The sequence below is a fragment of the Hyaena hyaena genome, unplaced genomic scaffold, assembly GCF_003009895.1.
Source record: "Hyaena hyaena isolate Hyena2069 unplaced genomic scaffold, ASM300989v1 scaffold_47, whole genome shotgun sequence".
Lineage (NCBI taxonomy): Eukaryota > Metazoa > Chordata > Mammalia > Carnivora > Hyaenidae > Hyaena > Hyaena hyaena.
Window position 1 is genome coordinate 304,335 of NW_024080679.1, and position 22,603 is coordinate 326,937.

At 38.3% G+C, this 22,603-nt stretch overlaps 2 protein-coding genes across 8 annotated transcripts in view; one reads left to right on the forward strand and one right to left on the reverse strand.

Annotated features, from left to right (window-relative positions):
* The window catches only part of RELCH (RAB11 binding and LisH domain, coiled-coil and HEAT repeat containing), a 112,374-nt gene extending 91,814 nt beyond the window's left edge, over positions 1-20,560 (reverse strand). For all 4 annotated transcript variants that reach the window (XM_039230517.1, XM_039230516.1, XM_039230515.1 and 1 more), the window contains exon 1: positions 19,820-20,560. In XM_039230517.1, the coding sequence (XP_039086448.1) occupies positions 19,820-20,348 (529 nt within the window). In that variant the 5' untranslated portion in view covers positions 20,349-20,560. The remainder of the gene's footprint in view (positions 1-19,819) is intronic.
* Positions 20,561-20,732: 172 nt separating this feature from the next.
* Positions 20,733-22,603, forward strand: part of PIGN (phosphatidylinositol glycan anchor biosynthesis class N) — a 102,529-nt gene continuing 100,658 nt past the window's right edge. For 3 of the 4 annotated variants that reach the window (XR_005528166.1, XM_039230525.1, XM_039230527.1), the window contains exons 1-2: positions 20,832-20,984; positions 21,189-21,265. The gene's annotated coding sequence lies outside the window, so the exon portion shown is untranslated. Of the gene's footprint in view, positions 20,798-20,831; positions 20,985-21,188; positions 21,266-22,603 lie in introns of those variants that run through there. The other variant, XM_039230526.1, reaches the window with a different exon arrangement.

Here is a 22,603-nt window from a genome sequence, read left to right on the forward strand (position 1 = left end):
TATCCATACAACGGAGTATTCTTCAGGAAAAGTACTCACACATGCTACAACATAGATAAACCCTGAAAACATGCTAAGTGAACGAAGCCAGACACATAAGGTCACATATTGCATGATATAATTCATATGAAATGTCTAGAACAAGCAAATCCACAAAACACAAAATAGATCGGTGGTGACGGAGGAGAATGAGTAGTGACTACTAATGGATATAGGATTTCTTTTAGGGGTTATGAAAATGTTCTGGAATACAGAATAACAATGATCACACAATTTTGTAAATACACTAAAACTACTGAATTGTACCCTTTAAAATGGTGAATTTTGGGTATATCAATTATACCTTACTTTAAAAATAAGACCAAAATAATCTAAGTGTTGGTCAAGATGTGGAGAAATTGGGACCCTCGTATATTGCTGGTGGGAATGTAAAATGGTGCAGCCACTTGGGAAAACAGTTGGCAATTCTTCAAAAGGCTAAACACTGGAGTTACCATATGACCCTAGCCAATTCCTCTTCCATTCAAAACAAATGAAAACATATGTCCACACAAAAGCTTGTATGTGATTGTTCACAGCAGCATTACACACAATGGCAAAACAGTGGAAAGAACAAAATGCCCATTAACTGATGAGTGGAGAAATAAAATGTACATACAATTGAATGTTATTCAGCAATAATAAGGACTGAAATACGGATACATGTTATAACATGATGGAGCTTGAATATATGCTACGTGCAAGAAGCCAATCACAAAAGAACCACATATTACATGTAAGAAATGTATAAAATGTATAAAACAGGCAAATCTATAGAAGCAGAAAGTAGATTAAGTAATTTCGTAGGGCTGGAGGGTGGAAGTGAATAGGATGTGTGATAATGGGTGAGAAATTTCTTTTTGGGGTGATGAGTATGATCTAAAATTAGATTAGGAGATGCTTGCACAACTCTATAAATATACTAAAAACAAGTGAATCATACACTCTAAATGGGTGAAGTTCAAAATACTTAAATTCTGTCTAAAACTATTAATTTTAAAAATGAAGAACTTTGGAGTTGCAATGAGAAAAAATGCAATTCAAATTCTGTACTTGACAAAAATATCCTTCCAAAATGAAGGCAAGATAAATGTAATCAGTTCCCTAAATATTTTTCACAAAGGTCTTTGTGCCTCATGATGCTCCTAAGAAGAGTTTAAAAAAAGAAACAAATATAAGTGTGTGTGTGTGTGTGTGTGTGTGTGTGTGTGTGTAATCTCAGGGTTGCTTTTTTTTTAATTAAGAAATTTTTAAAAAATGTTTGCTTATTTTTGAGAGAGAGAGAGAGAGATGTAGTACAAACAGGGGAGGGGCAGTGAGAGAGGGAAGCACAATCTGAAGCAGGCTCTAGGCTCTGAGCTGTCAGCACAGAGTCTGACAAGGGGCTCAAACTCATGAAACACGAGATGGTGACCTGAGCTGAAGTTGAACGCTTAAATGACTGAGCCACCAAGGCGTCCCTAATCTCAGGTTTTATAGTGCACCTCAGTACATCAAAGAATCATAAAAGTAGTGAGGTAAAACAAAATAAGACAGTTTTCCCCAAAATCATTTATCTAACACATTCCTTTTTTGAATATCCATTTATTATCACGAGATGTTACTCAGAACACATTTTGAAAAATGTTAAACTGCTTTCCCTATTTTCTATAATTTAAAAACATTCATTTGTTAAGGGAAATAATGTGTTAGAACAGGGGTTGGCCACGAGAGACTCTCGAATGCTGAGAACAAACTGAGGGCAGATGGGGTGGGGGAGATGGGCATGGAGGAGGGCACTTGTGGGGATGAGCACTGGGTGTTATATGGAAACCAACTTGACATTAAACTATTTGTAAAAAAAAAAAAAGAAAAGAAATAAGAGGCTCAGATATTCAAACTAGGGGAACTGAACTGCACTTAATACTTGAACACACTTCATATCCTATTACTATTTGTCAGGTACCATCTTAGGTGCAGGGGATTCTGTGTCAGTAAGACCGACAAAGTCCCTGTTCTTAAGAACAGTCTACAGTGGGGAAGAGAACATTAAGTAAAAGAGAAAATTAATTAATTAATTAGATTCATTCAGATGATCAAAATGGTATAAAGAAAATAAAAGAAGACCAGGCCTGGCTCAGGTCATGATCTCGTGGTTCATGGGTTCGAGCCCCGTGTCGGGCTCTGGGCTGACAACCAGCTCAGAGCCTGGAGCTTGTTTCAGATTCTGTATCTCCCTCTCTCTCTGACCCTCCCCTGCTCACCCTGTCTCTCTCCCTCAGAAATAAATAAAAAACATAAAAAAAAAAAAAAAGGAACAACAGAGGCTGGTGTAAACAACCTGAAACCCACTGTAAACAGTTTGAATTTTATTTCAAGTACAAAGAGAACAACAAAGCACACAATTCTTAGAAAATCATCTTGGGTTATATAGTATATTTGACTTATTTTTGTTATAAAGAAAGTGGTTTGCAGAGAAACCAATTAAGTTAGAGAGTATTATGCTAAGTGAAATATTTCAGAGAAAGACAAATACCAAATAGTTTCACTCATATGTGGAATTTAAGAAACAAAACAAACAGACCAAGGGGAAAAAAAGTGAGAGAGAGGCAAACCAAGAAACAGACTTTCTTTTTTTTTTTTTTTAAAATTTTTTAATGTTTTATTTATTTCTAGGAGAGAGAGAGAGACAGCGTGAGCAGGGGAGGGTCAGAGAGAGAGGGAGCCACAGACAAACAGGCTCCAGGCTCTGAGCTGGCAGTCAGCACAGAGCCCGACGCGGGGCTCGAACCCACGAACTGCGAGATCATGACCCAAGCGAAAGTCGGACGCTTAACCGACTAAGCCACCCAGGCGCCCCCCAAGAAACAGACTTTCAACTCTAGAGAACAAAGTGAAGGTCACCAGAGGGGATGGGTTAAGCAGGTGATGGGGATTAAAGAATTAGAGCAGAGGGCACTGTGATGAGCACTAGGTGTTGTATGGAAGCGATAAATCACTAAATTGTACACTTGAAACTAATATTAAACTTTATGTTAACTGGATCTTAAATAAAAACCTAAAAAAATAATAAAATGAAAAATTTTTTAAAAGGCTATTACAGTCACGTAGGTAAGAGAGAGTCAGATTTAATTAAACCAGAATAGTGGCAGGAGAAATGTGAGAAGTGGTCAGATTCAGGTTATGTTTTTAATGTAGAACCACATGTCCTGCTAATACAACAATGTGGGTTTAAGTTAAAAAAAAAAATGACTCCTACAGACTTCATTTATTGAATTTGTAATACGAGATACAAAAGGCGAACAAAGGAGCTTCACAGGTTCTGTGTTTCAAGTGCAAGGTAGTGGTGGGGAGAGTCCTGAGCTTTTACAAGATTTGTAAGTGTCCCTAAACAGAGAATACTAATATAAACATTCTCACGTAAGTGAAGAAATCAAAGCTGATACTTACTAAGGGTGACCTATCTGGCTAATGCAAAAAAGGGGAAAAACTCGAGGCTAGCTCGTCTTTTATTAAAATGGGCCACTTTACACGGTATTTACCATTTGTATTGATGTAAGGAAATAGACTGTGTTGAGAAACCACAATACGGACGACTCAACATAATTATAGAAACGTAGATTTGGACCCCACATAGGGTTCCCCCATATTTTTAGTCTGTTTAAATGATCTCTACACCCAATGTGGGCTCAAACTTACGACCCCAATATCGAGAGTCTCACGCTTTTTAACTGCGCCAGCCGGCAAGTACCCCTCATCATCTTCTTTTAAAACAATCAGTACATGATTGAAATGATTTCACTCTTCACAGAGCTATGTCATTATCAATGTACCTTACCTTTAAATTCCTATTAAGGTGAATTAAGTAAAATTCTATATGTAGCACTCTGCTTAGAATACTGTATTTGTATCCAGAGAAGCATTTAATTTCCCTGATACAATTTAATTATCCCTGATAAACAATAACTTGCTATTAATTTAAGTTTCAACACAGCACAAATGATAAAAAAACCCCAAAATATTACAGTATCCCTCATTACAGCATAATTTCTTTTATGCATGAGCCAAGAAATAACAAACAATAGTAAACACATAAGTGTCAAAAGTTCACATTGAAAGGGCACCTGCCTGGCTCAGTTCGTAGAGTATGCTACTCTTGATCTCAGGGTCATGAGTTTGAGTCCCACGTTGGGTAAAGAGATTACTTAAAAAAAAAGTTCACATTAAAAATGAGTTTAGCTCAGGAACATTACTCAGCAACCAAAAAACAACAACCGATATATACAACAACATGAAACTCAATGCTTTATGCTGAATGAAAGTAGCCTTTATACAAGAGTACACACTGTATAATTTCATTTAAGTGGCGTTTTAGGACAGGCAATGGTAACTTATAGTAGAAAAAAGTCATAATAGTCGCTCTTGGAATGGGGTGCTACCTGGGAAGGAACATGAGGGAACTTTCGAGAATGAAAGTAATGTGTATATTGACAGGTGTTTGAGTTATAACAGGTATATCTTTTGGTTGAGACTCATCAAATGGTACACTTAAGACTTATGTATTTATTATCTTTATATCTTACCTTGAAAGGAAAATAATTCTAAATATTGAGCTCTTGTTAATGACATGCAACCAAAGTATTTAGAGGAAAGTGTTACTGTTGTCTGCAGCTTAATTTGAAATGCATAAAACATAGGATGGATTTTGGATGAACAGAGGGTTGGAGAAATATCTAGACATGAGACAAATCAAGTAAAAAGGGTAAAAATAATAAAACTTGTTAAATTAAACATTGCTAGGATCCGCTGACTCCTAGATTTTAATATTAGAGTTGTAATACTAGAAAATAGCTATTATTGTCTTAAAGGACTGAAAAATATTTTTTTTGACGTTTTCCCTCTACCGTTTAAAATTGAAGCTTATATAGTGAGAATCTGCCTTATCACGGAGGCTACTGATTAATGTTGCTTACACTGCTTTCCAAAATAAGTATATTCAGCAATCTAAATTCCATCAGTAGTAATGTCAATGCTTGGTATTATTATTTTTAATCTCACCAATTTAACATACTGCAAAAGTATAAATTTCTTAGTTATGCATCTCTGATTCCTGGTGAACTTGAACCCTATGAAAAATATATTAGCCATCTACCTACCTTAAGTGTGTGTGTGTGAATTTTCTCTTCACATTCTTTGACTATGTATCTAACATCTAGATTTTCCTGATATATTCGTTTATCTGGCCATTACTGCCCTAACCAGAAACTCCATTTGAGCACTATATCATCTACTCTTAGTCACATCTTAACTCCTCATTCTGATCTCTCCAACACATGTATTATGTACAAAGCATGTTCACCCAATGGGATGAACATTTTTCAGCTACTATTCTGGTACGGTGACATCAGTCCTTAATGTTTTATTCCTGATTTTCATAGAATGCTAAGGATGATGACGGTTGTGGGGTGCCTGGGTAGCTTAATTGCTTAAGCATCTGAAACTTGGTTTCGGCTTTAGTCATGGCTTCAAGGTTCACGCTTCAAGCCCCAAGCGTGGAGGCTGCTTGGGATTCTCTCTCTTCCTCTCTCTTGGCCCTTCTCCTGCTCGTTGCTCTCTCTCTCTCTCAAAATAATAAGTAAATAAACTTAAAAAAAAAAAAAAGATGATGTTGTTGATTTCAGATCACTATTTTTTATGTTAAGTACCTTTTTTTTTTTTTTAAATAAAGTCAGGTCTTTATTTTAATATAGGGTCTACTACTAAAGAATTTCAACTTCCTAATCCACACAGGGGAGAAAAATCTCTTTTGTCTGTGGTTATAAGGAGTTTTTTAAATTATCGTGGGAGCCAATGTCTAAGAGCTTCCATTTCCTCTGTAAAAACTAAAACATGGTCACCTGATAGGGGGTGGTTGAGGGTGAAGTTGGGGGGGGGGTGAGAGCAGTGACGGTGTAAAATAATTGCCCTGGTAATTAGGAGAGGAAAATACACCAGGTACCTAAAATGGATTGCTTGTTGGTCGTGAGGGCTTGGTTGGGGTTGGAGACCTTGAGTACTCAGTGGCACTCATTACACAGCTGTGTTTTTCTCTAGCAGCCTGAACAGAGGAGCGGAAAAGATAAAACAACTGGAATGCCACAAAGGACGCAAAGGAGGCAATAAAATGCGGTGATTAGAAAACTAATCCAATATTAGTTTTCTAAGTATATCTTTCTCTTCCTCTTCATATTATGTTTAATCATACATGTAGACCTAGGTTAGAGCTGTTTAACTACCCTACGTTATTTCTCTTGTATACTGTTATTATTTCTCTGAAATTTTCAGAGAACTCTGTATAATGGAAAAGTCCTTGGGGAAAGGAAACATACACAAAGTTTTCAAGTTGGCATTATTATGACCATTGAAAAATATTTTCTAAAGAGTTTTTTAGTCTAAGCCAAAACTTTATATTTTCCAAAAAAAAAAGATCTGACATCTTTCTAAATAATATGATGTCACAAAAGTAAAAATCTCCCAATTACTGTAAATTTGTTCTACTGTGTCAGAAAAAAAAAAACCCACTAATGAAGAAAATAACTTCAATTTTGACTGAAATAACACATTTTGTAAAAGTACTTTGGATTTTCAGACTAATAACAGGTAATACTATAGCTCTAAGAGAGATATGCTTCTTTGGATTCAGCCACAGTTCTTTTACAAGGTAAGGGCCTTTCAAAATACTCTTAAAAGAGACTTTGAAAAATTTAACGTCTTTTATTAAGAAAGAAGCTATTATATTCTACTATGAAGTATACCACAAAGCATTTCTTCAAATTCTAGTGTTGTGTAATTTCTTAATAATTCACTTTATAACTCAAGAAACTGAATGGCTCAGATGTTTCATCATAGCTGGCAAACCAGTAAAACCTGTATGTAGGTTTCAAATTAAGTCTGAGAACTAAATTCATTATACACAGTGTGACTATAAAGAATGCAGATTAGTTTTATAAATCACATATGAAAGTCTCACATATATTTATATTTAATATTTTAGCACTATTGACAGGATATACTTTTACAATAGTTCAAAAAACTGAAAAGGTATTTAATGGAAATTACACAGTACTTTAAAAACTAAATGTAATTAGGGGTGCCTGGGTGGCTCAATTGGTTAAGCACCCAACTTTATTTCAGCTCAGGTCACGATCTCATGTGAGACTGAGCCCTGAGTTGCGCTCCATGATGAGCATCGAGCTTGCTGGGGATTCCCTTTCTCCCCATCTCTGCCCCTCCTCTCCCATAAGCACACATGTGGACACACTTTCTCTCTCAAAAAACTAAGTAAGCATTAAAGAAAAACACTAAATGTAATTGAACAGGGGTTCCTGGGGAGCTCATTCGGTTAAGTGTCCAACTCTTGATTTCATGGGATCAACAGAGACTGCTTGGGATTTGTCTCTCCTCTTTCTGCCCCTCTCCTGCTTGCATGTTCTCTCTTTCTCTCTAAACATTAAAAAAAAAAATGGAATTGAACATCTGTCGATAAGGAAAGAGTACTGGCTAATTCAATTAAACATGTACTGAACAACTATTGTATACCAGGTTATTGACATGAAGGTACAGTAAGGAATTAAAGGACAATTTTTTTAAATAATGTGGATATAAAAATCTATGCAGGTATGTTGTATATGCTTTATTAAATGTTTCTGTAAATATACACAATAAGTTATTAATAATTATAATTGATGTAAATAAGTAGAATTAAAAATTTCAGGGGCCCCTGGGTGGCTCAGTTGGTCAAGCATCTGACTTCAGATCAGGTCATGATCTAACATTTCATGCGTTCGAGCCCCACATCAGGCTCTATGCTGACAGCTCAGAGCGTACAGCCTGCTTTGGATTCTGTCTCCCTCTCTCTGTGCCTCCTTTGCTCATGCTCTGTCTCTCAAAAATTACAATCATTAAAAAAAATTAAAAATTTTCACTATATACTACTATTCTTCTTTGTACCATCTGAGTTTTTTTTGGTATTTTAACCCCAAAGGCAGTTAATACTTTTTATAATATGAGCATTTGATCATGAAAAAGTCATGAAAGTACCCAATTCATAATGAAAAGACAGGGAGAAAAGTATTAGCAAGCAATTAGATTATGTCAGTTCTTTCAGTAAAGGTGGCTTATTAAACCATGCCTAAATAAATCTATGCCATGGTAAATAACAAAGAAATATTACTATCGAAATTCAATACACAGAAAGATAATAATAAATTTCCCTTAAAAGTAATGATCCTTAAACCTGAGATCATGTATAAACATTTTAATATATTAACCACTTAAGTATGGATCTTAGAGATCTGTCAAAGACAAAACTTACATTTATATTTTCTGATTCTCAATTCTTCTCCAATGTGGGGGCTCATTTCACTGACCCTTATGTTCAAAATATTTGAAAGCTAGAATCTTAGAGGTAGTCCAACCCCCACATTTTCACAGATGAGAACACAGAGCCACATATTCATTATTTAATAATCCTCAGTGGGAAATATAAAATTCAGAAAGATTTGGTCCTTGCTTTAAATAAGCTTATAAGCCACTGGGATTAAGTCATGTATACAGATAACAATGATACAATCAGATCACTGTACATTAAAGGTTAAATAAATTAATCTGTGAGCTTGGCAGAAGTAGGAATCAAGTCTCCCAGTTTGCAACTGGCTGTCTTTTTCTCTTTGTCACAAGATTCCACAATAGCTAGACTTCAAGTCAAAAGACTAAAACTTAGGAATAGACTTAAATGCAGAAATTCTATAACAAACTACTTTCTTAAGTTAAAACTTCTACAGTGCTGGATGATTTTACCATATGAACAGTGATCAGGCAAAAAGGAGGGTTAGTAATAACTATTATCAAGAATTATTATTATATGTTTGGGGCAGTAAAGTGGCTCAGTCAGTTAAGCATCATACTCCTGATTTCAGCTAAGGTCATGATCTCATAGTTTTTGAGATTGAGGCCCACATTGGGCTCTGTGCTGACAGTGTGGAACCTGCTTAGGAATCTCTCTCTCCTTCTCTCTCTGCCCCTCCTCCGCTTGCATGTGCACACTCTCTCTCAAAATAAATAAACATTAAAAAATTATTATTACATTTTTAACATGTTTGGACCACCTATTCTGTGCCAGATGTTGTGCCAGACACTTTCCCCATCTAATCTTATTTAACCTCATAACAGCCCTCTGCAAGAGGAGTCACTGCCATCTGCTGTTTGCAGTAGAGGAAACAAATGAGCAGAGTGGCACAGCTAGGAAGTGGCAGAGTAGAAATGTAAAGTCAAGTTCTTCGACGTGGAGGCCTGAGCTCTAAACCATTAAGTTCTCTTGAATAATAACTAAGAGCACACAGGTTCAGATCTCCTAGGCGCCAGGTAAGCTGGGTTTGATCATGAAGGGCCTCAGAAAGCTGAGAGCTGACTGAGCTTTTGCTCAGGCAAAGTTGAGAGAACAGGCTACAGAGGGAAAGGCTAATTCTCCCAAGGAATATTCTATACTCAATACTTACAGGATACTACTACCTACCTAAAGATCATTTCTTTAACACAGCTTCAACATTTATTCAAAGCTTTTTGCCAGGCGCAGTGTTAGGCGCTGGGGATACAAAGACAAGTAAAACATGGTCTCTTTTCAGTACTCATGTTAAATAAACATTTATAAATGGCCTACTTTAGGCTTTGGTTCCAGGTATGAAAGAAGACAAAGATATGAGGCATAAACTCCAACTAACATCTTAAAAGAAAAAAAAACCTAGTCAGCTAAAACTAATACCTCAAAATTTCACTAATATGAGTTCATTAAAGGGTGCCTATGTGGCCCAGTTGGTTCAAGTGTCCAACTCTTGATTTTGGCTCAGGTCATGATCTCATAGTTGTGAGATCACGTGCTGGGTTGGGCTCTGCACTGACAGCGTGGAGCCTGCTTGGGATTCTCTTTCCCTATCTCTCTGCTCCTCCCCTGCTCTCAAGCCAGAGCGCACGTTCTCTCTCTCAAAAAAGAAAAAATATATATACACACATACATACATATGTAAAAATTATGTTCAAGGGACACTGAGTAAACAATGGGAGTACAATAAAAGTTTTATACACAGACAGCATGGTTGAAAAGGCAGGAAGAAACAACGCGCTAGGGAGAACTTTATTACATATATCCATAATAAGATATTTTATTTATTTATTTATTTATTTTTAAATATTTTTATTTATTTCTAGGAGAGAGAGAGACAGTGTGAGCAGAGGAGGGTCAGAGAGAGAGAGAGGGAGACACAGACTCTGAAATAAGCTCCAGGCTCTGAGCTGGCAGTCAGCACAGAGCCCGACGCGGGGCTCGAACCCACGAACCGCGAGATCATGACCTAAGTGAAAGTTGGACGCTTAACCGACTAAGCCACCCAGGCACCCCCATAATAAGATATTTTAAAATCACTTTTATCATATGCTATGCAAAAAAATGGGAAAAAAATTAAAATTTCTAAACAGGTTTGAAATTCATTTTTTTCTGTAATGTAGAAGTTTGCTAATAAAAAAAAAGGTTTGGTAAAAGTTGCTTTAGACAGGAGGAAGCAATTTTAAAAGGTTTTAGCTGGAGAGACACAAATAAATAGCTTTTAAAATCAAGTAAGAATAAGGGCGGAAGAAGAGATTAAAGGCAAATGAACCAGTTGTAAGGTTAAAAATGATGGTGCAGATGTGAGTTAAAGGCCTTAACTAAGGCAGCACACAAGCACAGAACTGACAGAGAGTGAGAAATAACATAGAAAATACGATGACACTACCTTAAGTGAGCAATCTTATCTACCTACAACAAGACCAACTGGTTACAAAAACAAGTGCACAGCATTTCTGATTGCTGGGAATTTTTGAAATAATGGGTGGGAAAATCTGGAGAAAGCTACACCCATGACTTCAACTGTGGTCTTTTCTTCTTTGAAGCTTAGTCACGCTCCATGACTATACCAGAAACTTAAGATATAACCATGCAGCAAAACTTCAAGACAGAAAAAGAGAGTATAAATGAGTTGGGCCTTGTAAGATTATTTCATTCAGAAGAACCATTAGTGACCATATTTGGCTCTAATTTGAGGCTCAGCTGGTCCTGGTCTACCACCTGGATATCCTACAATCACATGTAGGATATGCAGCTCCTGCTTTAGATTAAGTGAAGCACTGTGTTAACATGGACGTCTTTATGAAATTACGTGATGAAATGAAATTACAGATTATTCACCTCTGCCTAGTGTGGTGCTATAGTTTGTCACTTTGACGGTTTTTTTTAATGGATGGTCAATTTTATACTATCTGACCTGCTTTCTGCATTAAGGAGAATGTGTACTCTGGCGGAGTTAATAAGATATACTCTGAATAAATTAAGCTCTGTTGCCCAATCACACTAAAATGACCTAAGAACTCCTACTAAGCTATTTTAAAGTAGGCATAAAGCAGCAGTTGTGTGTGATGAAAGGAGTGCAGACTTTGAAGTTAGTGATCTAGGTTGGAACCCTAGTCCTGCCACTAACGACATGATTTATGGGAAAACATAACAGGGCATACAAAGGAAGGTAAGCCCCTGTGCCCATCTCCCAATCAGCAGTCCTCCTCTGAATTATCAATTATTGTTTAGACTCTTCTGTATGTACCCTTTTTTTGGTATAGGCTTTATTTTTGTTTTCTTTTTGTTGTTTTAAATTTATTTACTGCTTAATTTGCATCTAAGTTAGTTAGCATATGGTACAATGATTTCAGGAGAAGATTCCTTAATGCCCCTCCCCCCCCTTCCACAACCCCTCCAGGAACCATCTGTTTGTTCTCTATATTTAAGAGTCTTTTATGTTTTGCCCACTCTCTGTTTTTCTGTTACTTTTGTTTCCCCTCCCTTATGTTCATCTGTTTTGTATCTTAAATTCCTCATGAGTGAAATCATATAATTTGTCTTTCTCTGACTTACCCTCCAGGTCCATCCACGTAGTTGGAAATGGAAAGATTTCATTCTTTTTGATTGCTGAGTAATACTCTGTTGTTTGTATGCATCCTTTGTTATTTGCAAATGCCTAGCATAATTTAAAATTCCACTTTTGTACATAAATGGAAACATACATACTGGCTATATCTTATTCAATTTATAACTTGGTGATCATTCCACATCAGCACATATGGACTATTCTGTTCTAATTAACCAATCCTTTACTGTTGATATTTAGGGTTTTTTTTTTATCTTTAATACTTTTACTTATAAATGATATTTAAAAAATTAGTTCAATTGTTTTAATGCAAACAAACATGTATGTCTATAAATAAATTATGGAAGTAGAACTGGAGATTAAAGAATATGTATTTTTAAAATGTGCTTGATATTACCAAGTTACTTTCCAGAGTGTCAAAACAACAGTGCATGAATCCATATTTTATGTTCCAGCCCTCATATTACACATATTTTTATCAAAGCTACACTCAGAAGGCAATACTGCTTGTAGAAAAAACCTGTTGGGAAGAGTCCAATGAGACCATAGATTCAAAAACTACCTATCAATACAGGCACCTTTTGGAATACAGACCTCTCTTAGTTAAAGGTTTAGGAGACAAGGCACCTGGGTGGCCCAGTTGGTTGAATCTGACTTTGGCTCAGGTCATGATTTCCCGGTTTGTGAAACTGAGTCCCTCATCGGGCTCTGTGCTGACAGCTCAGGGCCTGGAGCCTGCTTCGGATTCTGTATTTCCCTCTCCCTCTCTCTGTGCCTCTCCCCCTGTCACATTCTGTGTGTGTGTGTGTGTGTGTGTGTGTGTGCATGTCTCTCTCTCAAAAATAAACATTAAAATTTTTTTTAAAAAGTGCAAGAGAAAAAAATCAGTATTCTTACTATTATGACTTAGTTAAGGGCACAAAATGCAAATATTCGCCATTAAGAACACTGATAAAATGGACTAGAGATTTTGGTGATACATTCATAACTCTCATCATTCTACCTTACATTCTTTGGTTAACTCTCCTTACTCACATCTATCTCTGACCAAAAAAAGAAAAAAAAAGTTTCAATTCTTGGGGCACCTGAGTGGCTCAGTTGGTTAAGCATGTGACTCTTGATTTTGGCTCAGGTCATGCTCTCATGGTTCTCGGGAGATCGAGCCCGGCATCTGCAGAGCCTGCTTGAGATTTTCTCTCTCTCTCTCTCTCTGCTCTTTCCTGTACACATACACTGTCTCCCAAAAAAAAAATAAACTTAAAAGTTTTTTTCCAATTCTCACCATGATTGTAAAGAATGTCTTTAAGAAAAATTAGAAACGTTAAGACTGTTGCTAGGTCATTTCTTTTCTTTTCTGAAGTTTATCTATTTTGAGAGAGAGGCCAGGCAGGAGAGAGGGGGTATGTTGCTAAGAGAGAATCCCAACAGGCTCCATGCTGCCAGCTGAGCCTGTCGCAGGTCAGGGTGTGACCCCACCAACCAGGAGATCAGGACCTGAACCAAAATCCAGAGTCATAAGCTCAACTGACTGAGCCACACAGGTGCCCTGCTGGGTGCTTTTCTACTGGTAATTCTACTTTCATACACATACACAGAATATTTATAAGACACCCCATGCAATGCACTAAAAAGCTACTGGTATAAAACAGTTTTCTTCATGGATACATGCTAAATATACCCTAAAAGAGATTTGTATCAACACTATAAGAATTATAAACTGATTCTGAAGATTTCCTTTTCAAACAACATTGATCTTCAAGATTACAAATGGCAACAGGAGATTAAGAACAGATAAAGTGGTACACAGGTACCAATAGTTTTTGAGGAAAAAATGACTTTTTGACAGTTATTTTGCAAATTCAACTAATAGATGATATTCAATAAGCTCAGGTCATGATCTCGTGATTTGTAAGTTTGAGCCCTGCGTTGGGCTCTGTGCTGACAGCTCAGAGCCTGGAGCCTGCTTTGGATTCTGTGTCTCCCTCTCTCTCTCTCTGGCCCTCCCCTGCTCGCCTCTGTTTCTCGTTCTCTCTCAAACAGAAACAAACATTAAAAACAATTTTTTTAAAGCCATATAAAAACAAATTAACCAAACTTAGTTTTTAACCTAAAAATACTAAACAGAATGAAAATTACATAAATTTTAGGTTTTCTCCAAGTTTTAAAAAAAACAAAAACACATTTTGAAGATCACTTTCTTTTTGAAAAATAGAAAGTATAATTTAAATTTCTGACAGAAACAAGGTCCGTTTTCCCTGACTAATATCCCCATTTTGTTTCCTTCCAGCCAAAATACCACAATGGCTTGAAACATCATACTGCATCTTTACAAGTACCCAAATGGAATCACTTTATTTAGCGGTGAGCCAGAAAATGGTAACATGGTCCCAGATGTTTTAAGTAAGGCAAAATGTAAAATAAATGTATCTTTTCTTTATGCTAACATTCTTTTCCTTTTCCTCACTCCTGATAAAGGGTCCTAATATGGCCAAATAATAAAGTTACTATTTATTCAAAATTTCACTTACTCCACAAAGACCATTTCATCACCACAATCAGTAATAATTTTCCTGTATCTGAATGTGTACACTGCTATCTGTCACTGTTCCGTAGTTCTTTCACCTGTTAGTCCCGCTGCCTTTCACCAAGCACGTAAGCTCAAGGACCTGCATTAAACATCTTGTGGATCCCCAAAATCCTAACTGATTACACAATTTAATAAATATATTGATCAATATAAAATATTGAAACCAACTATATTCAAGTCACTGTGCTAGCCAGTGAGACTATGTGACTAAATTACTATGAGAATTCATAATAATTTTGAAACTACAAGAAAGGCATAGGCAAAAATGGCAGTTATGCAACAGATAAATTTAGGAAATGTATATGATCTAGACAATAGCGGAAAGTCTCATTCAGCTAAAAGCAGTGAAACTAACAAATTATTGTATTGAAATAGTTTAGCAATATTTATTGATATTTTTTTCTCAGAAGCCAGAGGAAGCACTAAACCCAATTTCAACAAGTACTTTGTAGAGTAGAAAAGATGGGAACGTTGGAAAACTGTAATCATGACAGCTTAGCATTGGTGATACTGAAAAAGGAATACTGAACACAGTGAGATACATACTCTTTGAGAATTCTGAGAGAAGAGAGGTAGGATCATAAAACAGAAAACTTTAAAAAGGAGGAAAATGACTCAAGAGGGCTGAAGACTCACAAGTGAAATGATCACATTCATCAATGACTGCCTCCTGACAAGCTATGTTATAAAAACCTGGAGACATGGTAAATACAGAATAAAAGAAATCCATCACTGACAGGCATGAAGTCATCTGGCTTCTCCATTTGATCATCTACTGTCTCTACTATAAAAAAAAAAAAAGTTGGGCTCCTCTCTGAAATTCCAGTCCAATTCGGACTCGTGCTCGAGGACTTCAAACCAGCATTCCTCTGGCAAAGATACCACAATCTGCTCAGTGTTAATCAATGACAGGGCCGCAATTTTTATCTTGCAGTCTAACTGAAAAGTGAAACAATTACTAAATGGAAGTTTATTCTGGCCCAACTGGCAAAAATACAGAGGAAAAATACATAGCGTGTGCCATTCAAATAATAAAATTCTTCTAATGAAAATACCAAACTTATAAAGCTGTAATACTTTTACCGTCTGAATGTTTTATAAACATGGATTACTCTTTCAGTCAAGAAAAAAAGATTAAACACAGTATGAAGACTTCTTAAAATATTTTAAAAGCACTATCATATTATAGTATTTACCTAAGGTCAATAGACTTTTAGGTAAGTAATTCAGTAAATCTTGCAAAATTAAACTGTTTATAGACATCAATGATAGAAACTACTTTTGGTTACATATTTATATTTCCAAAGTATTACAAATTTTCAGATCAGAGATATATCAAAATATATGCAAAAAGAAATAAAAATAACTTAATGCTTTAGATAATCCAAACATCTATGTTTACACTGTATAGTCAACCAAAACGTTCTTATTGAGCATTATAAAATCATAATCCAATTAGCAACAATCAACATGCTAAACTTGAATATAGGGGAGCTTTAAAAACAGGCAGTAGTCCAATCCTACAGAAATGTTTATCCTCTGAATTCCTAAAATATAATTTGTGCATTCCGGAGCTTAGTCAAAAATCTTCAAAACATGGTACTAAGCATAGTCTTACAGATTTATTTTCGCATTTATCTATTTTCTAACTAGATTAAGAAATGTACAGGCCCTGATATTTTGATATATACAATGCATTTGTATTTAAACTGTTCTAAAGTTTGTGCTATAAATGTTTGCACATGTATAGAAAGAATATTGAAGAAATAGTTCTTCTTTTTATAACTTTAATTGAAGTGCAGTCCTGCCATCACAGACCTAAATGTGAAAGCTAAAACCATAAAACTTCTCGAAGAAAATGTAGGAGAAAATTTCTGCAACCTTGGGATTGGCAAATATATCTTACTGGACACAAAAAACATGAATCATTAAAGAATAAAATTGATTAACTGGACTTGAAATTTAAAAAAACGACATGCAAACTATACTGGGAAAAGTATTTGCAAAAAAATACACATTAATAAAGGACTTGGGTCCAGAATATATAAAAACCTAATTTAAAAAATTGGTTAAAGACATGAACAGACGTTTCACGAAAGAAAATATACGAATGGCAAAAAGCTCAGAAGGAGTTCGGCATTACTAGTTCTCATGGAAATGAAAATTAAAACCACAATGAGGGGCGCCTGGGTGGCTCAGCTAGTTAAGTGTCCAACTCTTGATTTCAGCTCAGGTCATGATCTCAAGATTCTTGGGCTCCAGCCCCATGTCTAGCTCTGTGCTGACAGTGTGGAGCCTGCTTGGATTCTCTCTTTCCTTCTGCCCCTTCCCTGCTCACTTGCTCTCTCAAAAACAAATAAGCATTTGGAAAAAAAAACAAAACACATGAGCTACCACCAATCTCTCATAGAACGAGTTAATAAAAAGGCTGAAAATAGTGTTTAGGGGATATGGAACTCTCATACACTGGTGATGGGAATTTTAAATGGAACCACCACTTTGGAAAGCAGTTTGACAGTTTCTTATACACTTAGGCATAGAGTAACTATATGCCCCCGCAATTGTATTCCTAGGTATTACCCAAATGAAATGAAAATATGTAAAAAGAAACCACACAGAAGAGAATATATGTGCTCCATGATTCCATTTATATGACATTTTAGAGCAGGCAAAACTTATGTATAGAAGTGGTTCCTAATCTGGGGAATTTTGGGCCTCCTCTTCCCTGGACAATTTCGTTGCCACAACTTGAGAGATGGGGTAGGAATGGTTGCTACAGACATCTAGTGTGGATAGAGAAGCCAGAGATGCTGTGAAACATTCTAGAAGTATCAGGCCCAACATTTCGAGAGTGCTCAGGCTGCAAAACTGTTATATAGTGATCAATGGAAGTCTAAAGGTGGGACTGGAGATATAATGCCAAGAAAAATGAAGACATTCTGAGGATGATTAAAATGTTCTATATTGGGGCACCTGGGTGGCTCAGTCGGTTAAGCGTCTGACTTCAGCTCAGGTCACGCACGGTCTCACAGTCCATGGTTTGAGCCCCGCGTCAGGCTCTGTGCTGGCAGCTCATAGCCTGGAGCCTGCTTCAGATTCTGTGTCTCCCCCTCTCTCTGACCGTCTCCCGCTCGCTCTCTGTCTCTGTCTCTCAAAATAAAATAAAGACATTAAAAAAAGTTCTATATTTTAACTGCAGTAGTGATTAGTTTTTCAAAACTCATCAAACTGTACATTTTAAAACAGGTGCATTTTGTTGTATGCAATCTTACAAAGTTGATGATAAATATTATAGTGCCTGTCAAATAACATAAAGCTATATAAAATAATTTAATCCAATGTTTGTTTTTTTTAACATATATGAATGGAAAAGACAGGAAAGGCAAATATCGGTGAGATTACCGGTAAGTTTTACTTTTTTCTCCTTTATTCATTTCCTTTGTATTCCCTTGAAAATAGAGTTTAAATTAAAAGTATAACTAATATTTTAAAAGTGTTTATTCATTTTTGAGAGAGCGTGAGCAGAGGAGGGACAGAGGGTCCGAAGCAGGCTCTACTCTGACAGCAGCGAGCCCGATGTCTGGCTCAAACCCACAAACCATGAGATCCTGACCTGAGCCAAAGTCGGACATTCCACCAATTGAGCCACTCAGGTACCCTTACATATAACCATTTCTATATATAGAAAGTTTTAAAGAGAAATTTTCACTATGAACAGTGATATCAAGCTCTAATTAGGTAGGCTAAGAAATTCTTTCAACTAGAATAAAGTCACGAAGTAAAGAATAATCTATTTCATTATATTAATACAGTAGAAAAATAGCAGATGCAATTAAGTTATGTTGAACAATAGGCCGGGGACTATACCGAGTGTCAGGAATATAAAGTCCCTCAAGAAGTACCTACCTAATGGAGAAAAATGATGTTGTCAACAAACCAAATACAAACCATTAAAGACTACAGTTTACATATACAAGTAGTACAATGAAACACGCCACTGAGGAAAAAAAAGAAAAGAAACAAGCAACTAACTAAACATGGGGGGGGTGCGGTGACGGGAGAGGAAAGCATTTACAAAGAGGACATTGAGGCTGGCCAGCCCTGAGAAAAGCTCTTCCTGAAAAGATTATCCTACATATTGAATAAGGAAGTTGTACCTACTGCGAAAATTGCATATGGAGGAGGGAAATCTGCCTAGGATTCACCTTGATAGAAAATGTACTCTTTGCACTTGCAACTGCATCTAGATTTGGCGCAGGAAGTCTCTGGCACAATTCAAAAGTAGAGGCAAAATAATCAATTAGGCTGCAATGAAAAAATCATACACTTAGCATTTCTTAGCAAATTCCAGTTGGCCTCATCTGACACACTAAAACTTCTCCATAGCATTAATAAGGGAAAAATCTAACTTGCCTCCCAGAAGAGGACACTGGGAATACAGAATACATCCTTGATGGTACGGTTTCAAGCCATAAGAAACACTCAAAAACAAATGACGGATGGGGTCGACAATTACTTTATACCGCTAAGAATGATTATCACTTGGTTAAAAAAAAAAAAAAGTAAATTCCTACTTTATGCAGAGAAAACCAGGAGATAGCCTACAGGCAAAACTCATCGGCCCTGCTCTTTAGATTTCCTGTAATTCTGGAAACTACTGAAATTAAGGCATCGAAATGGAACTGAATGCACTGAATTAAACAGACACATTTTGTGCAGCAGAAACCCCAATTCCAGAGTGAGAAAGTCATTCCAAACACAAAGGGTCTTGTCTTCTTAGGAGCGGACTTTGCGGAGAGAGAACATTTCCTATTCTTTTCTCTCGCTTGACTTTTGAGTCAAAGAATTACTGCAAGCAATTTAAGAAACACAGGTTCCTGGTAGTGGTGATTCAGGAGATTAGAGGAAAAGGAAAAATGATTAAAACGATAAACCAGTTTGCAAGGGAGCCTTCTGCAGTCCCGTAACAGCCAGTGAACTAGAAACTGGATATTTTAGATACCGACGCCGACAGGGGAACCCAGGAGCAAGTGCAAGACCCCAGCTCAAGGTTGGAGGCACACAGGAGACAACAGTGGCCGCCGGAGGCTTTTGCTTCCACCGCAAAGACTCCCACCCTTTCCGACGCTCTCTCTAAAACGTTTCTAATACTCACCACCTGCCCAGAAACACCCCCTCCCCGGCGATCTCAACCACCTTGCGGGAGTGTCAGGCTGCGTTCACTTACTGAGCTGTCCCCCGCCAGACGTCGTACTCGGTTCCCGACCTCCTGCGCCTCCAATGCCGGCCGCTCCAGGGATCCCCGGCGCCCCCATCCCCGGCGGGGTCCCACTCTGCCTCTCGAAGTTGCCTGGGTTGGAGAAGTAGTCGCGCAGCCGAGGCAGCTCGCGGCCGCTCTCTAACAGTTCGGTGTGCAGCTCCAGGGCGGTCAGCAAGTATTGATCGCGCAACAGCTGAGCCGCGATCGCATCAATGGACAAGCGGGCAGGGGTCTCCCCAGAGCCCCCCAGTGCCACCGCAGCCGCCGACACCTCCCCAGGGAGCCCTGGCCGCGCACTGCTCCCTAAGGCCACGGGATCCTGGGGCGACAGCGAGTCTGCAGAGCCAGGATCTAGGCCGCTCCCGGAACCCAGCCGAAGTCCTGCCCGCCGCTCCTCGGTCGCCGCTACCTCGTCGTCGTCCTCGTCCGAGTCGCTGAGGAATGGATTCACACCGCCGCCGCCGCTGCTACCACCTCCAGGCGCCATCGCCGCCATCTTATCCTGTCAGGACTGTGGGCGCCTCCCTGACTGGCTCTGACAGGCCGCAGCCTCAATTCTCCCCAAGCCGCAGCGGGCACTGCGCACTTCCACAACCCTGGCCTGGCCACGTCCCACCTCCCCACCCGGAGACCAGGAGTAGACTCCGAAGCAGGAGGTCCGGAAGCAGCAGCACCCGCTCCCTCTGCCACTGCTGCACCAGCAGCCGGGCTCTGCAGGCGTCTTCCTGGTCTTCAGTCTCGCGAGAAAGGGTGCGTGTCCTTCCCCCAGCCCCGCCCCCAGCCCCGCCCATTCTCAACGCCACAGAGCCAAGATTGAAAGGCCCGCTCCCCGCTCAAAGGCAAAACTCCACCCACACTCCTGTCTGATTGGCCAGAGGAGGAGGGAGGGGCTGGCGTTACCAAGGGAGCAGCCCTAGAATTATCGCGAGAGTAGTCTCTGGGCAGGTTGGTTTCAGGGGAGTCCCGTGGTTGGGGGGCGGTTATGACGGTGGCTTAGGAACGCTCTCTTGGCTGTCTCCCTTAACATCTATCTTTCAGTGGGCAGAGGGGAACTCTGCAGAAGAGCTGGCTCCTGCTTTGGCGCAGAGGAGGCCGCAATCCCGAGATTACGCCTGACCCGGATAAGCCCCAGGTAAGCCCGGGGACCAGAGCGCCCAGGTGTTGTGGCACCAAAACTGGCCTCAAGCCCGCGGACATGCTGCTTCCGTAATACTTTTCACTGTTGTTGTTGTTGTTGTTGTTGTTGCGTGTTGCCAGTTGGTGACATTGTCTTCGCACGTGTAGCAGGTGCCCAGGGCGGTAGTTACAAGTTGACATCTTTCTCTTCCTTTCCCAGCCAAGTGACTGCCCGCCCTGGAGGCCTGGCCACAGCACCGGCCGCTGGGACTTCTGAAGACCGCCTCTAGCCTCGGAGTTAGTGCCGTAAAAGGGCGGGGTGTGGGGAGGGGTGGGAGGTGGAGAAAGTAACCGGACTGTAGAACTCTGGGTTTTGGATTTCGTTGGATCTGTGGATAAAAATCCTTAAAGCCTCGGCTTGTATAACAAGCTCTGAGGGGCTCAATGAGCACTTAGGATTCAAAACTGTTTGCACAACAATACTTTCAACGTATCAAATGCAGCCCCATCAGTAGAGAGATAAGTAAACTTGAGTCTAGAAATGTTCAATGACCTGGTCAAGTCAACTCCACTGGTAAGTATTCAAAAGGACTTTAAAATCAAAAAGCCATTCTTCCACTATGCCTTGCAGTCTTTCTGACATGGCCATTTAGGCTGGAAATAAGGTATTGACTGTGGAGCATAATTATTTTAAAGCTTGGATACTTTGGACACTTTTACTTTTCCTTTACCAAATGTTAGCACATACAGTATACTAAGTTTGGAAGTTCCACGTTTATCTTTTATGTCATCCCTTGATTACCATCCGAGGTGGTAAAGGGATGTTAGTTTCTAGTCAACAGTATTGGAATGCTATTCCTAAGAGCTTCTATTTTATGCACACATAAATTGCCACTTTTGCAAGGTTTTAAATTTCCTCTCTTTCTGTATATCTCCCTGTAAGTACCAAAATAAGTTGTTAGCAGTAATTGTGTTGTCAGGTGAGTTACATGTTACACTGAAGTAGTAAGGTATCTCCTTTAAGCTCTGTGGAAAATAAAAATAGGGCATTCTTATATAACCATAGGTCAGGTTATTGGTTTACATGTAAAAGTATGCCAACAGTTAAGTGTAGGCTTTAATTTCAGTTTACCCAGACTCAGTAAACTAAGATTTTCATTTGAATGAGTCTTTGGGTTTTTTCTTTTGTTTTTGCTAGAAGTTTTTTTTTGACACTGTTAGTACTAAAAGTTCAAAATATTGTTTTATAGAACATTAGCTGCTAATGTTCGAATTCTAAATATTTTTCTGTGCTATCTATGGGAGAAAAACATGAAAAAAATCCTACTCTTAGGAGAATAGTATCAAAATAGCTAATGTATCCTGTTACTATTCATTAGCCAGAAGGATCGCTGATATTTACTATAATTGAAATTTCCAGAGAGATTGAAATTGGAATCAATTTTTGGAATGGAGGAATGGGAGGGACTAGTGATTGGCATGGAAAGGGCATGATTGGAAATGGATTATTTATATACAGTATTTCCATCTCTGTAATGGAATTTTTAGAAATCTGCACTTAGAGTCCATGAGAGGATTGTGCTTATTGGGGACGAGAGCCTAGAGTTTATATCTCATTTCAACCAATTATTTGCT